The 11884-nt window shown below is 48.0% G+C and overlaps 1 protein-coding gene across 2 annotated transcripts in view; it reads left to right on the top strand.

The window, feature by feature from the left end:
* Positions 1-2121: 2121 nt before the first annotated feature.
* The window catches only part of NHS (Nance-Horan syndrome (congenital cataracts and dental anomalies)), a 468981-nt gene continuing 459218 nt past the window's right edge, over positions 2122-11884 (top strand). For both annotated transcript variants that reach the window (XM_006835599.1, XM_006835598.1), the window contains exon 1: positions 2122-2638. In XM_006835599.1, the coding sequence (XP_006835662.1) occupies positions 2122-2638 (517 nt within the window). The remainder of the gene's footprint in view (positions 2639-11884) is intronic.

The raw sequence follows: 11884 nt of genomic DNA, 5'->3' as shown, positions 1-11884 counted from the left end.
CAGAGAAAAAGAGGAAGACCCCCAATGAGATGGATTGGCCAAGTGGCAGCATTGATGGGCTCAAGAGTGGCAACGATAGTGAGGTTGGCCCAGGATTGGGCAGTGTTTCGGTCTGCTGTGGGTCAGTAACCACTTGATGGCACCTAACAACAACAACAAGAAGCATTTTTGATTTGTGAGATAAAAGGCAAATCCTAAATGACCCTGTTCTAATATACATTGCTTTCCTGACTTTTTCTTTTGGAAACTCAACCAAATTTATAGTAAAGTTGCTTGAAATGTGCTATGAACTCCAATATGCTCTTTTTATAGACGCACTATATGGAACATTTTGCCATGTTTTCGTTTTCTCCCTTTTTACACACATTATCATTTTTGTTATTGTTACAGAACCATGTCTGTGTAAGTTGGAGACATGGTGGAGCTTTATCCCAAATCCTATCATGGATCTTTTGTGAACTCCCACTGCTGAAAAAGAAGTCTTTTTCAAGGCAGAGTATGACAAGAGTTTCTTGAAGATTTTATTTAAAAAAATGTCAGCCAGTCCAAAGAGAGAGACAGAGACAGTGAGGTAGAGGAGACACAACTGCAGGTCTCGAGGGCTTTATTGTTTCCATAAAACATATTTTTTCCATGTTCACTTTAGACACATGAAATGAAGGCTGCATTCCTAAGATAAAAATATTTTTACAGTATATTTTTTGGAAGGATGAAAGCATGTATTTTATTAACATTTCCCAAACTCTTTTAGGTCTGAGGCTGACAGCTTCCAGTCTGCAGACTGCTGCAATCAAAAATGCATGCTTCCTTTTTGTTTGGTTTTTTAAAGAAATTATACCTTTCAATTAATTAACTGAAGGGGAAAACTTTCCTTTCTTCTTTGAATCTGAATAGTTCTGATAAGAGAATTTTAAACTGCCTAGGTAGGACCCACCAAGTAGGATGGCAGGGAGGTATTCAGGTCTATCTTGCCTAGTGTGTCAAGTTTGCCAGCAGTTTTCTGGGGTTTTCGCTCATTGGTGGTTTGGGTCGCTCATTCATGATAGTCTATGGAGACCTTGCCCAGCACCGATGACCGGCCACGTGACGTCTGAGACCAGGGATAAACAGCACCCTGGCTATCCTGCAAAGGATTCGGTGTCCAAAGCCCGTCTCTGAGCTCACAGAGGTGTGGGGACTCTGAGGGGCAGCCCAGGTTTCCCTCCTAAAAGCCCAAAGGACTTGCCTGGAGCTGGAATTCGACAAAGCAACCTGCTCTAAGTCGCCACATCTGCCGCATCCCCAAGACCCCACCCTTATCTCTCCGCGCTCGCTAGCGACACCCTCATTCACAACACGGGGACTCCCCGCACCCATCACTCTGACAATCAATCCTGACCCTTTGGATGCGAGGAAGTGGTTTAGTGCTGGGACACGCTGGGTGCAGCGAGGCCACCAGTGACTCCCAGCGGCAGCACGGGGCTCTGCGCCCCCCTCGGCAAGGTCTCCTCCCGCCCTGCGTCCGCCCCGCCACCCCCGCGCCGCCTCCTGAGCCCAGGCTGGAGGCGGATTCCTCTCTCCGGGTTTTCGGAGCGCCTTTCCGAGACCTCCTCCCCGCCCAAGAGGGAGAGAGCCCAGGCGCAATCGCTCCCCGGAGCGACCGAGGGGCGCGCGGGGAGAGGCCTGCGCTGGGGTACTTTCAAACTGAGACGCGCGCACACACTGCCCCCCCTCCACACACATATCCACACACATATGCACACACACATACGCCCATTTATATAGACAGAGACAGCGGCAGCGGCCGGGTTGGCGGCGGCAAGCGTAGGAACGATGGAGTTGAGCCAGCCGGCCTCGGCTGGAAGCAAGTGAAGAGTATCCAGAAGCTCCCGGGCTTCCCGCGCCCGGTGATTGCTCCTCTCTCTAGGGAGCCGTGCACCCGGAGGGGACTGACTGGACTGATCTGCTGGGGGCGGGCGGGGACGAAGTGGAGGCCAGGTGAGCGAGAAGTCTCTGCGTACCCGGATAGCTGAACGTGCTGTGCCCCACTCCAGCCTGCTCTCTGCCCAGGTGGGCGCGCCAGCTACCCGCTCGCCAGAGGCGCGACGAGGAGACCTGAAAGTCGCCGCCAGACTGCTCAGGATGCCTTTCGCAAAGCGGATCGTGGAGCCGCAGTGGCTGTGCCGGCAGCGGCGCCCGGCGCCGGGCCCGGAGGAGAACCCGAGCGCGGGTGGCCACGAGCCCCCGCCACCACTGCAGCCGCCTGGCCAGCGGGACGAGGCCGAGGCAGTGGAGCCAGACGAACCGCCCCGCGCCCTGCCCGCGCCGGACAATCAGGCACCGCCGGCGCCGCGCGGTGAGCCACCGGCGGGCGGCGAGGACAGCCCGGCGGGGTCCCCGGAGGCGGCGGCCGGGTCAGGCGAGGCGTCCTCGGCAGCGGCGGCCGTACTGCTTATGCTGGACCTGTGCGCCGTCAGCAACGCTGCGCTGGCCCGCGTGCTCCGTCAGCTCTCGGACGTGGCCCGGCACGCGTGCAGCCTCTTCCAGGAGCTCGAGAGCGACATCCAGCTCACCCACCGCCGCGTCTGGGCGCTGCAGGGCAAGCTGGGCGGCGTGCAACGCGTCCTCGGGACGTTGGACCCCAAGCAGGAGGCAGTGCGTGAGTACTACCCGTCCCCTCCCGCCCCGCGCCGCGCCCTCGCGCCCTCCGCGGCCGCCGCAATACCAGCCCGGCGGCGATGTTGCCCACTGCAGCTCACACCTTCCTCTCCCTCCAACCCCTTCCTGGGCTGGGTGGCCAGGCAGGAAGGCCGGCGAGGACAGGGAAAGTTGAAGGGCCATCTTAGAAGTAGCAGGCAGCCGCGGATAGAGAGGGGCCCAAGGCGCGCAGATGGGCACCTAGGCAGAAGGGTCTGTTGGTCGCCTCCAAGGCAGCGCCTTCCACGTTCCTACCCCAGGGACCACTTCATTGATTTCCAGCGGCTCCGCCCGGAGCCCCGTAACCGACCCCATCCTTGCGGGTTAGGGACTCCCCGGCTGGTGGGTGTGTTTTCTGGGTTTCTGCAGCGCCGCAGCGTTTTTGTCACTCTTGCTGTGACCTCAGGGGCTGCGCCGAGTCCTGAACTTGTACCTCATGATCCTGTGAGACACAGAACGTGGCGCCGCTCGCCTCTAGGGACAAGGAGAGGGGTCCTGGGCCCCAGGGAGACTGAGGAGACGCTTGGGCCTCTTTTGCTGCCCAGAGCGGCTCAGGGTTCTATTGAATGGCTGTTTGTGCCATCTGCTCTCCGAGGGTCCTTCAACAAACACCCCTACATAGGCTGAAGTCTGGCTGCATGTGGATTTAAGTATGAACTAGTCCAATCTGGCTCGGGAAGGGGGTGAGGGAGGAGGTCCTGGAGACCCCAGACCCCTTTGCGAAAACCCAGGCTCCCTCTAAATGGTCATTCTGTGCCATTTGCCCTCAGAGGAACGCGCAGGCTGGTTTCCCCGCGGGTCATTGCCTAAATCATTGAAGCACTAACTGGCTGTGGGCCGGTCCCTTCGTGCCTAGTCCAGCTGCGACGCTCGTGGCGAAGGTGATGTCAGCGACTCTGGCTTACATAAGAAGCTTCCTAGGTTGCAGCAGCAGCTGCGCCGGTGCGCTGTGGCCACGGAGCGTGCGGGGTAGGGGTGTATTCGCGGCCTGGGTTCCCCGGGGTTTCCGGGCACCTGGCCTGCAGCCCGCCTGGGCCTCTTCACTGCTCTCCTCCTGCGAGTCCCACCCCTCCGCGGACCAATGCTTTGAACCCCTCCCCAGGAATTCGCTGCTTTTCTGCAATAACAATAACAATAATAAGCGTAATGAATAAATGATGTGTGCAATCAGTTTTCGCAGCTATAAAAGACCCGGAGTTGGGTTAATGACTGGTTGTTTAAAAGGGCAATTCCGGGGATGAGTTCTGGAAAGAATTAGGACTGCCTTAGGCCAAGTCGTATTTTACTTTTGGGACTTGAAATGAGCGCTTTAATCCTGCCTCCGTTTTACCTCAACCACACCACAGGGACAGGCAGGCCCTTCACTTAAAACAGCGTCGAGGTCTGAGGAGTGTGGTTGGGGTGAGTGGTGATTTCACTTCAAAAGAGCTGGAGGGAAGTTTTGCAGACTTTTGAGTGGTGCCTACATTTCCCCGTGCGTGCCTGCATGTGTGTGTGTGTGTCCGCTCGGTAAGCTAGGGTTCCTTCCTATGAATGAAACTCAGTCCTGAAGCAGAACATGTCTCTTTCTTTACAGACAGCAGTGGGAAATTGTGTGCCTGGAATTTAACACAGTCCTTTAAATAGTTTGAGGTGCAAACTTGTGATTAATGGAGAAAAGAGAATCTTCAGTGTGCACATACAGTTGATGAATCTATACTCTATTTGTGCGTATTTATACCGGAATAAATAAATAGAGGGGGCTTAATAACATCATCTCATATGCTATGGACTTGTCATCAGGGTGGAACAGTCCCAGGAGAAGGACTCTCAAGGAGATGAATTGACATGGTGGGGTGGCAGCAACAATGGATGGCTGTAAGGATGGCACAGGACCGGGGAGTGTATGACTCAGAACAGACTTGAAAGTACTCCTAACAACAACAAATCGTCCTGGGTGGCACAAAAAGTCACAGCCGTGACACTCTGCTCTCAAAAGGTCACGGCCTTGAAAACTCTGTGGAGCCCAGTTCTACCTGGGGTCACCATGAGTTGGAATTGACTCAAATGTAATTGGTAACTGGTATTATAATATCCAGGGATAGGCTTAAAATCTATTATTTTTAATCTTTCTAAGTCCTGGTGTGGCACTGTAGGATAAGCACTGGACTGCTAACCACAAGGTCAGCAGTTCAAACCCACCAACTGCTCCTCAGAAACCCTACACAGGATCATTGTGAGTTGGAACCGGCTTGATAGCGTATAACAACAAGAACACTATCTTCTGCCTGGGTCTAGATTTCTCCTCTTGTCTGTAAGTATTTAGGATGACATGGTGTTGTGAAAAACATTACTTTTGTGTGGAAATGCACAAGACTTTTAGTTTGGGTTTCCCAAAATGAAGCGCCTGAAACAATGATTTGGGTGTGAGTAGTTTAATTGTGAAGGGATCGCAGGAAGCTCACGGAAGAAGTAGGAAACCAGTCGAGAAGGAGGGATCACCACTACTGTAGACAATGCATGGTGTGTTAATGAGCTAGTTACCACTGGAGGCAACTGGGATTCAACCCAGCTGAAGAGGGAGGAAGCGAGAATATTTATCCACCAGCTTTCCTCCTTTCTTCCTTCCCTCATGGAAGTTAGCAACTGGAGCATGAACTCCGTAGCTTTTGAGGCCTGTCCCATGTGTGGTCGGTCCCAGCACATTCCCAGAGCCAGAGAACTGTCTTAGGCAGAGAGGTGCAGAAAGTCCTTTGGGATGGGCAGAAGGGGCAATAGTGAGGCACCAGAGACATCTGCTACATTGTGCATCTTCTGTTTGCATTGCTGAAGGCCAATGGGGGGCCCAAAGGGAAAGAAACCTAAAAGTGAAGCACAGTTCTCTTTTCTCCCCCATTTGAGGGTGTTTGCGTGGCACTGGACTGCTAACTGCAAAGCTGACGGTTCAACTTCACCAGCTGCTCCTTGGAAACCCTATACAGGGTCGCTTTGAGTCAGAACTGACTCTACAACACTTAACAAAAACAACAGCATTCTCTAAGTAGAGCCTGCCCCCTCCCATGCAGTCAGTGGATTTGCAGCGTCATCCTTGGACAGCACAGCTGCCTCTTGTTGCCCTAAGGCACCCTGGAGGAGGGTTTGCAGGAAGTGACAGGATCTGACTTCCATTTTAGTAAAGTCATTCTGGAGACAAGTCTGGAGACTGGTCGACCGGTTGGCTATTGTGACTGGTGATGGCAGCTAAGATGATAGCTGTGCAGACGGTGATAAGTGATTAGATTCAGATTTCATTTTCTAAACACAATTAGCAGTGCTTAGTGATTGCATTGCAGGAAAAAGATTAGGTTTTCTGCTCCCATAAAGATTTACAGCCTTGAAAACCCTATATAGGGTTGCTTTGAGTCAGAACTGACTCCACGGCACATCACCACCACCACCACCACCACCACCACCACAACCACTGATTGGATTGGGTACAGAGTGTGAGAATAAAAAGTAATTACAGATGACTTCTAGGTTTTCAGCTTAGACAACTCATACGTTGTTGTTAAATGCTGTGGAGTCAGTTCTGACTCATGACGACCCTCAAGGAAGTGGGTGGTGGGTTTGAACCACCAACCTGTAGTTAGCAGTCCAGTGCTGATACTATAGCATCACACAAGGATAAAGCTCATATAAGATGAAAATATTTACTGAACTGGGGATGACTAGTGGGAGAGTGAATATTTTATTGTGGGGGGCAGGGATCAATAGTTTTCTTTTTGACTAGTGTGACGCTTGAGATGCCTGATGTCTTAGACAACCAAGTGGAGGTGTTAGAGACAATTAAGTATATGGTTCCAGAGTTGAGGTAAAAGGCCTGGGCTAAAGACAGAAGGGCAGAGGCAAGTACCTGAAGCCTTGAAGCTAAAACAGTGTACATAGGAAAGAGAAAAGGACCAGGCTTGAGCCTGGGGCCCTCCAACCTTGTAAGTCTGGTAGAGGAAGAGAGAGGTTGAGAAACAACAGTCAGCCAGTGAAGCAAAACCCAGGAGAGGCTGATATGATGGAAGTCAGGAGAAGATGCTTCAAGAATGTGGATGTCAGTTTGGTAATAGGCTTCTCAGAGTAGGATGAGGACTGAGAAGTGACCTTGGAGTTTGGTAACCTGTAAGTAATTAGTGGTCTTGACAGGTGCCATTTTGGTGGAAGGGTGGGAACTACAGCCAAATAAGATGGCTTGGAGAGAGATCTAGAGGGACAGAAGAGGAGACTGTGACAATTGACAACTCTTGTACAAAATTTTGCTCTTAAGGGGAAGGGAGAAATGAAGCAGTAACTAGATGGGAGTGCATAAGATCCAGAAATCTCTTTAAAGGGTGTAGACACATAGGTATGGTTGGCTTACATGGAGAGAGGGAAATTTATGATGCAGGGAAAGGAATGGGAACATCTAGAAGTTCTTGGGGTGAGAGGGATGGGATAAGAGCACCAGTGGAGGTGGTCGGTTTGGTGTAGGTGGGAGCAGGGGAGTTTCATTCATGGGAGGGAAGATGCATTCAGGCAGAGATGCAAGTGGGACGCTTGTCAATTACAGTGTTCTTGTCGATTACATTGATTTTTTCTCTGTGAAGTGTGTGGCAAGGCTATCAGGCGAGAAGACATCGGGAAATGTGTGAGAAGAAGGGAAGTTGCCTCAGAGAGGGAAGGCAGATGCAGTAAGGAAGTGTAGTAGGCTTATTTGGGTGCATTGAGAACCATCTGAGATTGATGGTCATAAACTTAAAGTGAGTTTAGCCTTGCTGTCACTCAAACCTTAGACTTTGGAATTACTTCATGGGCCTCAACCCTAAGCTATTCATTCATAGACATTTTGATGATGTTGGCTTTTTGGTTACTGATTAGATTCAGTTAGTGAATTTTAAAGTAAAATTTATATTGAAGCTTAACATATTTACAGAGAAGTGCACAGATCAGACAGTTAATTTTCACAATGTGAACACACTCACATATTCACCATCCAGATCAAGAGGTTGAACATTCCTGCACTCTAGAAATGGCCAGTCAAGACTCCTCCAAGTCACACTATCTCCCTTCCCCAAAGCACCACCAACCCAACTTCCATCTCCCCATCAATTAGCTTTTCCTGTTTTTTGAACTTTATATAGTGCAATCATATAATATGTACTGTTCAGTGTTTAGCATTGTTCGCGCAACATGATGTTTGTAAGATGCTTCCGTGTTGTTGGATATAGAAGTAGACATTCATGCTCATCACTGAGTACAATTTCGTTGTGTGCACATAACACTATTGGTTGATCATTCCTCTGAGGATGAGCCTTTGGGTTGTTTCTATTTGTGACTGTTGCCATGTACATTTTTGTGCATGTCTTGTCCTGTTCACCATAGGGTTTGTAATGACTAATTTTGGGGGGGAAGCAGATTGCCACGCTTTTCTTACAAGGCACCTCTGGGTAGATGGAAACCTTGAACCGTTTGGTTGGCAGCTAAGCACATTAACTCTTTGTACCACCCAGGGATTCCAGAGCAGACACAGAAACAGCTAAATCCTGAAAGGTATTTTTAAGTAGCACATTGGGTGAATAGATCATTTAGGGTTAGTATGGCATTGCGTATACTTATAGTGACCCTATAGGACAGAGTGGATGTCCCTTAGGGTTTCCAAGGCTGCCATCTTTACGTAAGCAGGCTGCCACATCTTTTGGCTATCAGTAAAGCTCTTTAACCACTGCAGAACTGACTCAATGGTGGTGGTGGCTGCGTGCCACCAAATCAGTTCTGACTCATAGCAACCTTGTATAGAGTTTCTGAGGCTATAAATCTTTGCTGGAACATAAACCCTCATCTTTCTCCTGCAGAACTGGTAGATTCTAACTACTGCCCTTGCAGTTAGCAGCCAAGTTTGTAATCCATGACACTACGAGGAGACCTTAATCGACTCAATAGTGGTCTATTACATTGTTGTTAAGTATCACTGAGTTGGTTCTGGTTCGTAGCAACTCTGTGTAAGGTTTCCAAGGAGCAGCTGGTGTGTTTGAACTACTTACCTTGTGTTTAGTAGTCCACTGATTATCTTACAGTGCCATACCAGGATTCCCAATCGTGAGTGTTGTCAGTAAGTGCTGTCGAGTCAGTTATGACTCACAGCGACCCTGTGCAGGGTTTCTGAAGACCAACTGTTGGGTTTGAACTGCCAACTTTGTGGTTCGCAGTCCAGTGCTGATCCACCAATGCCACACCAGGAGTTGGCAATGCAAATCATGGGATCATTTGACTATTGTGAGAATGGTCCTGCATTCCTACTCCACCACCTCCACCCCTGCCCCCGCCCCCAGTTCTGCTCATTGTACCACTTGGAAAAAACCTTCACAGTCTGGTTAATGTGTTTCCTTGGATGTTTCAGTAGTGATGGGTAGACTTTTCTTCCTCCTGGTTTTGCTCAGCAAGTTTTTGGAGGCATTCTGGGTCCTAGCAGCTCCAGTGAAAGCTGTCTTAAACTCATAACAGAACAATCGAGAAGAAAGCAATTTTTTCTTAGAGTCTGGTAGAACCCGAGACTATGGTCCTTGGTCACTCTTCAGGTCTGGAACTGAGCTCACCCCTGTAGCTCAGTTTTCCGCAAGCAATAGATAGATTCATGGGGGAACAAATCTAGTGAGGTGTGCACACCATAGAATTGTCAACCATTCTAGATCAAAAGGGTAGCGTTTACCTAAGGACAAAATTCAGATGGATGAGGAAAGAAGGAGGAATGGAAACAAGAACCACAGGGAGGCAGTGGGATAAGTGATGTTCCATGGAGGCATTGCAGTCATTGAGATGAAATGAAGTGTATGATTTGTTGAATGGAAAACTGATGATCTGCTCTGTAAATGTTCGCTCTGTTTATAATAAAAAGTTGTGGGGTTTTTTTTTGTTTTTTTTTTAAAGAATGCAATCTTTCAAAGGTTAATAATTCATGGTTGTAATTTCCTCATAACAGCAACCCATCTCTTGCTATACTTGGGTTGGGCTTTTAAATAAAAACTATGGAACTGCTTTACTTAGGCAATCCCTGAGATACCATTGGGCTGATGGTAACAATAAAGATGTTGTTTTTCTTATGTGTGGAGGCCTTTTTCACATGCCCTCAGAAAGGTGTGAAGTCCACATGAACTCTCAGAAACATCTTCTATTGTTGTTGTTGTTAAGTGCTGTCGAGTAGGTTCCGACTCATAGCAATCCTGTATAGAGTTTCTGAGGAGTGGCTGATGGGATTGAATGACTGCCCTTTTGGTTAGCAGTGCTTTTCCTATAACACCACACTGAGCATTACTTTTAAATTTTAACAACATGAAATCTCTCCTATAGTTCCACACATACTCTTGAGGATTTGCTGATTTCATACACACCTTGGGATTTTAGGGACAAGGACAATTTTAAGCAGAGTTGGTCTTAATACTCAATAATTAAAAACAAAACAAAACAACAACCCAGTTGCAAAATGGACAAATGATTTAAAGGTAGTTGAAATTTCATTTTTACTGTTCAGTTTCGTTTCTTTTTGCTCTCTTATGCAAATCATGGGACACAAGACTTTGGGACTCACTTTATTAAATAACAGTGGGAAGTGTCACAAAATTCCTGAAAGTTCTTTCAGCATCACCAGTTCTTCATGGATCTCATCTTGCTAATAAATGGAAATAAAAATTCATGAGGTGGGAAATGGTTTCAGGAATCTAAAGCTCTCATTCTAGGGTCTAAGTTTGTTGAAGCAATGTTTTGGAGAGCACTTCCACTAGACTGTCAGTTCAGAGAGGTCAGAGACCCTGTCATCACTCATCTTTGTGAACGACTATGACAGGCACAGTAGGATAAGATGGGCGGTTCAAACTCATCAGCCGCTCCTCGGAAGCCCCATACAGGGTCGCTATGAGTTGGAACCGACTCGATGGCATTTAGCAACAATATCAATGTCAGCCATGGTCAATTTTTGTTTCTGACTCATAATGACCCTGCAGAGGGTTTCCAAGGAGCTTCTGGTGAGTTTGAACCGCCAACCTTGTGGTTCAAACCAACCTTGCGGTCCAGTGGCTTATCCTACAGTGCCATACCAGAGCTCCTGAAATAATAATTCAATGTCCTGGACTCCTTCCTATATGTTGAAAAACTTATTTCTTAATTGCTAAGTCATCCAAAGTGAAATTAACCAAGAACAAAGTGAATTAATTTAACACGAATCATGGAATCTTGGGATCTTAAAATTGGAAAAGACCATGGAATCGAATCTCCCACCCAGAGTTGAATTCTTTAAAGTGGCCCAAATGGTTTCTGTTCCCTCTGAGAATCCTGGTAATGGCAAATGGTCTTATGTCCTGCTCCCAGTTTATTGCTGGATCATTCCCATTCTCAAACAGTTCTTGCCTCCCTCCACGGAGCCTAAATCTGGCTTTTTGTAATGCCTGCTTGTTAGTCCTAGTTCTGTCGTCTTGAGCCAGGTAGAATCTACCTATAACCTATTTTCCAGCATTTAAAACAAAAAAAACCCAACTATCTGGAAGTTACTGTTATGGTCTATTCTAAGTTTTTGGCATCCCAGTGTCATTCCCAATGCCCTCCCCTTTTAGATGACCTCTGTTATGGGTACAGACAGAGCACAAATGAACCCATTCCTTTCTCGATCTGGACACCCTACTGGAACTAAGGTTGTCCTTGTGATTTTCACCATTACATGGTACAATTGATACATTTGTTTTTGCACTTACGACCCCAAAACCTCCCTTCCTTTGGCAGTTGTTTTACATGTTTCCTCTATTCCATTTGTGCAGTAGGTGATTTGAACTTACATTTCACAGGACTTTGTTGTCTGTTACATTAACTCTTGCTTGCTTTGCTCTTCCATTTCTGATCAGTGGTGATGGTTTAAAATCTTGATCCAATGTGTCAGCGACTGCACACAACATTTTACTCTCTGCAGACATCATACGCATGATTCTGTGCTATCATCCACGGCTGTAATGTAACTATTGTTCAGATGGAGTCAAGGCCAAAGCCCATTGGCGGGTAGTACTAGCAATGTCTTTCCAAGTTCAAGTCTATCAATCAGCATTCCTTAGGTACCATTGTTGCAGTAGCCACAAATACACCCCCACTTCCTCATTCAAACCACATTTCTCCACCTTGCCCACAAGACTTATCATCATGAGCAACTGTCAAATGGCTTGCTGAAATCAAGATTCCATATGTCTGT

Source organism: Chrysochloris asiatica, unplaced genomic scaffold (assembly GCF_000296735.1).
Source record: "Chrysochloris asiatica unplaced genomic scaffold, ChrAsi1.0 scaffold00018, whole genome shotgun sequence".
Lineage (NCBI taxonomy): Eukaryota > Metazoa > Chordata > Mammalia > Afrosoricida > Chrysochloridae > Chrysochloris > Chrysochloris asiatica.
This window is presented reverse-complemented; position numbering and strand designations above follow the sequence as displayed.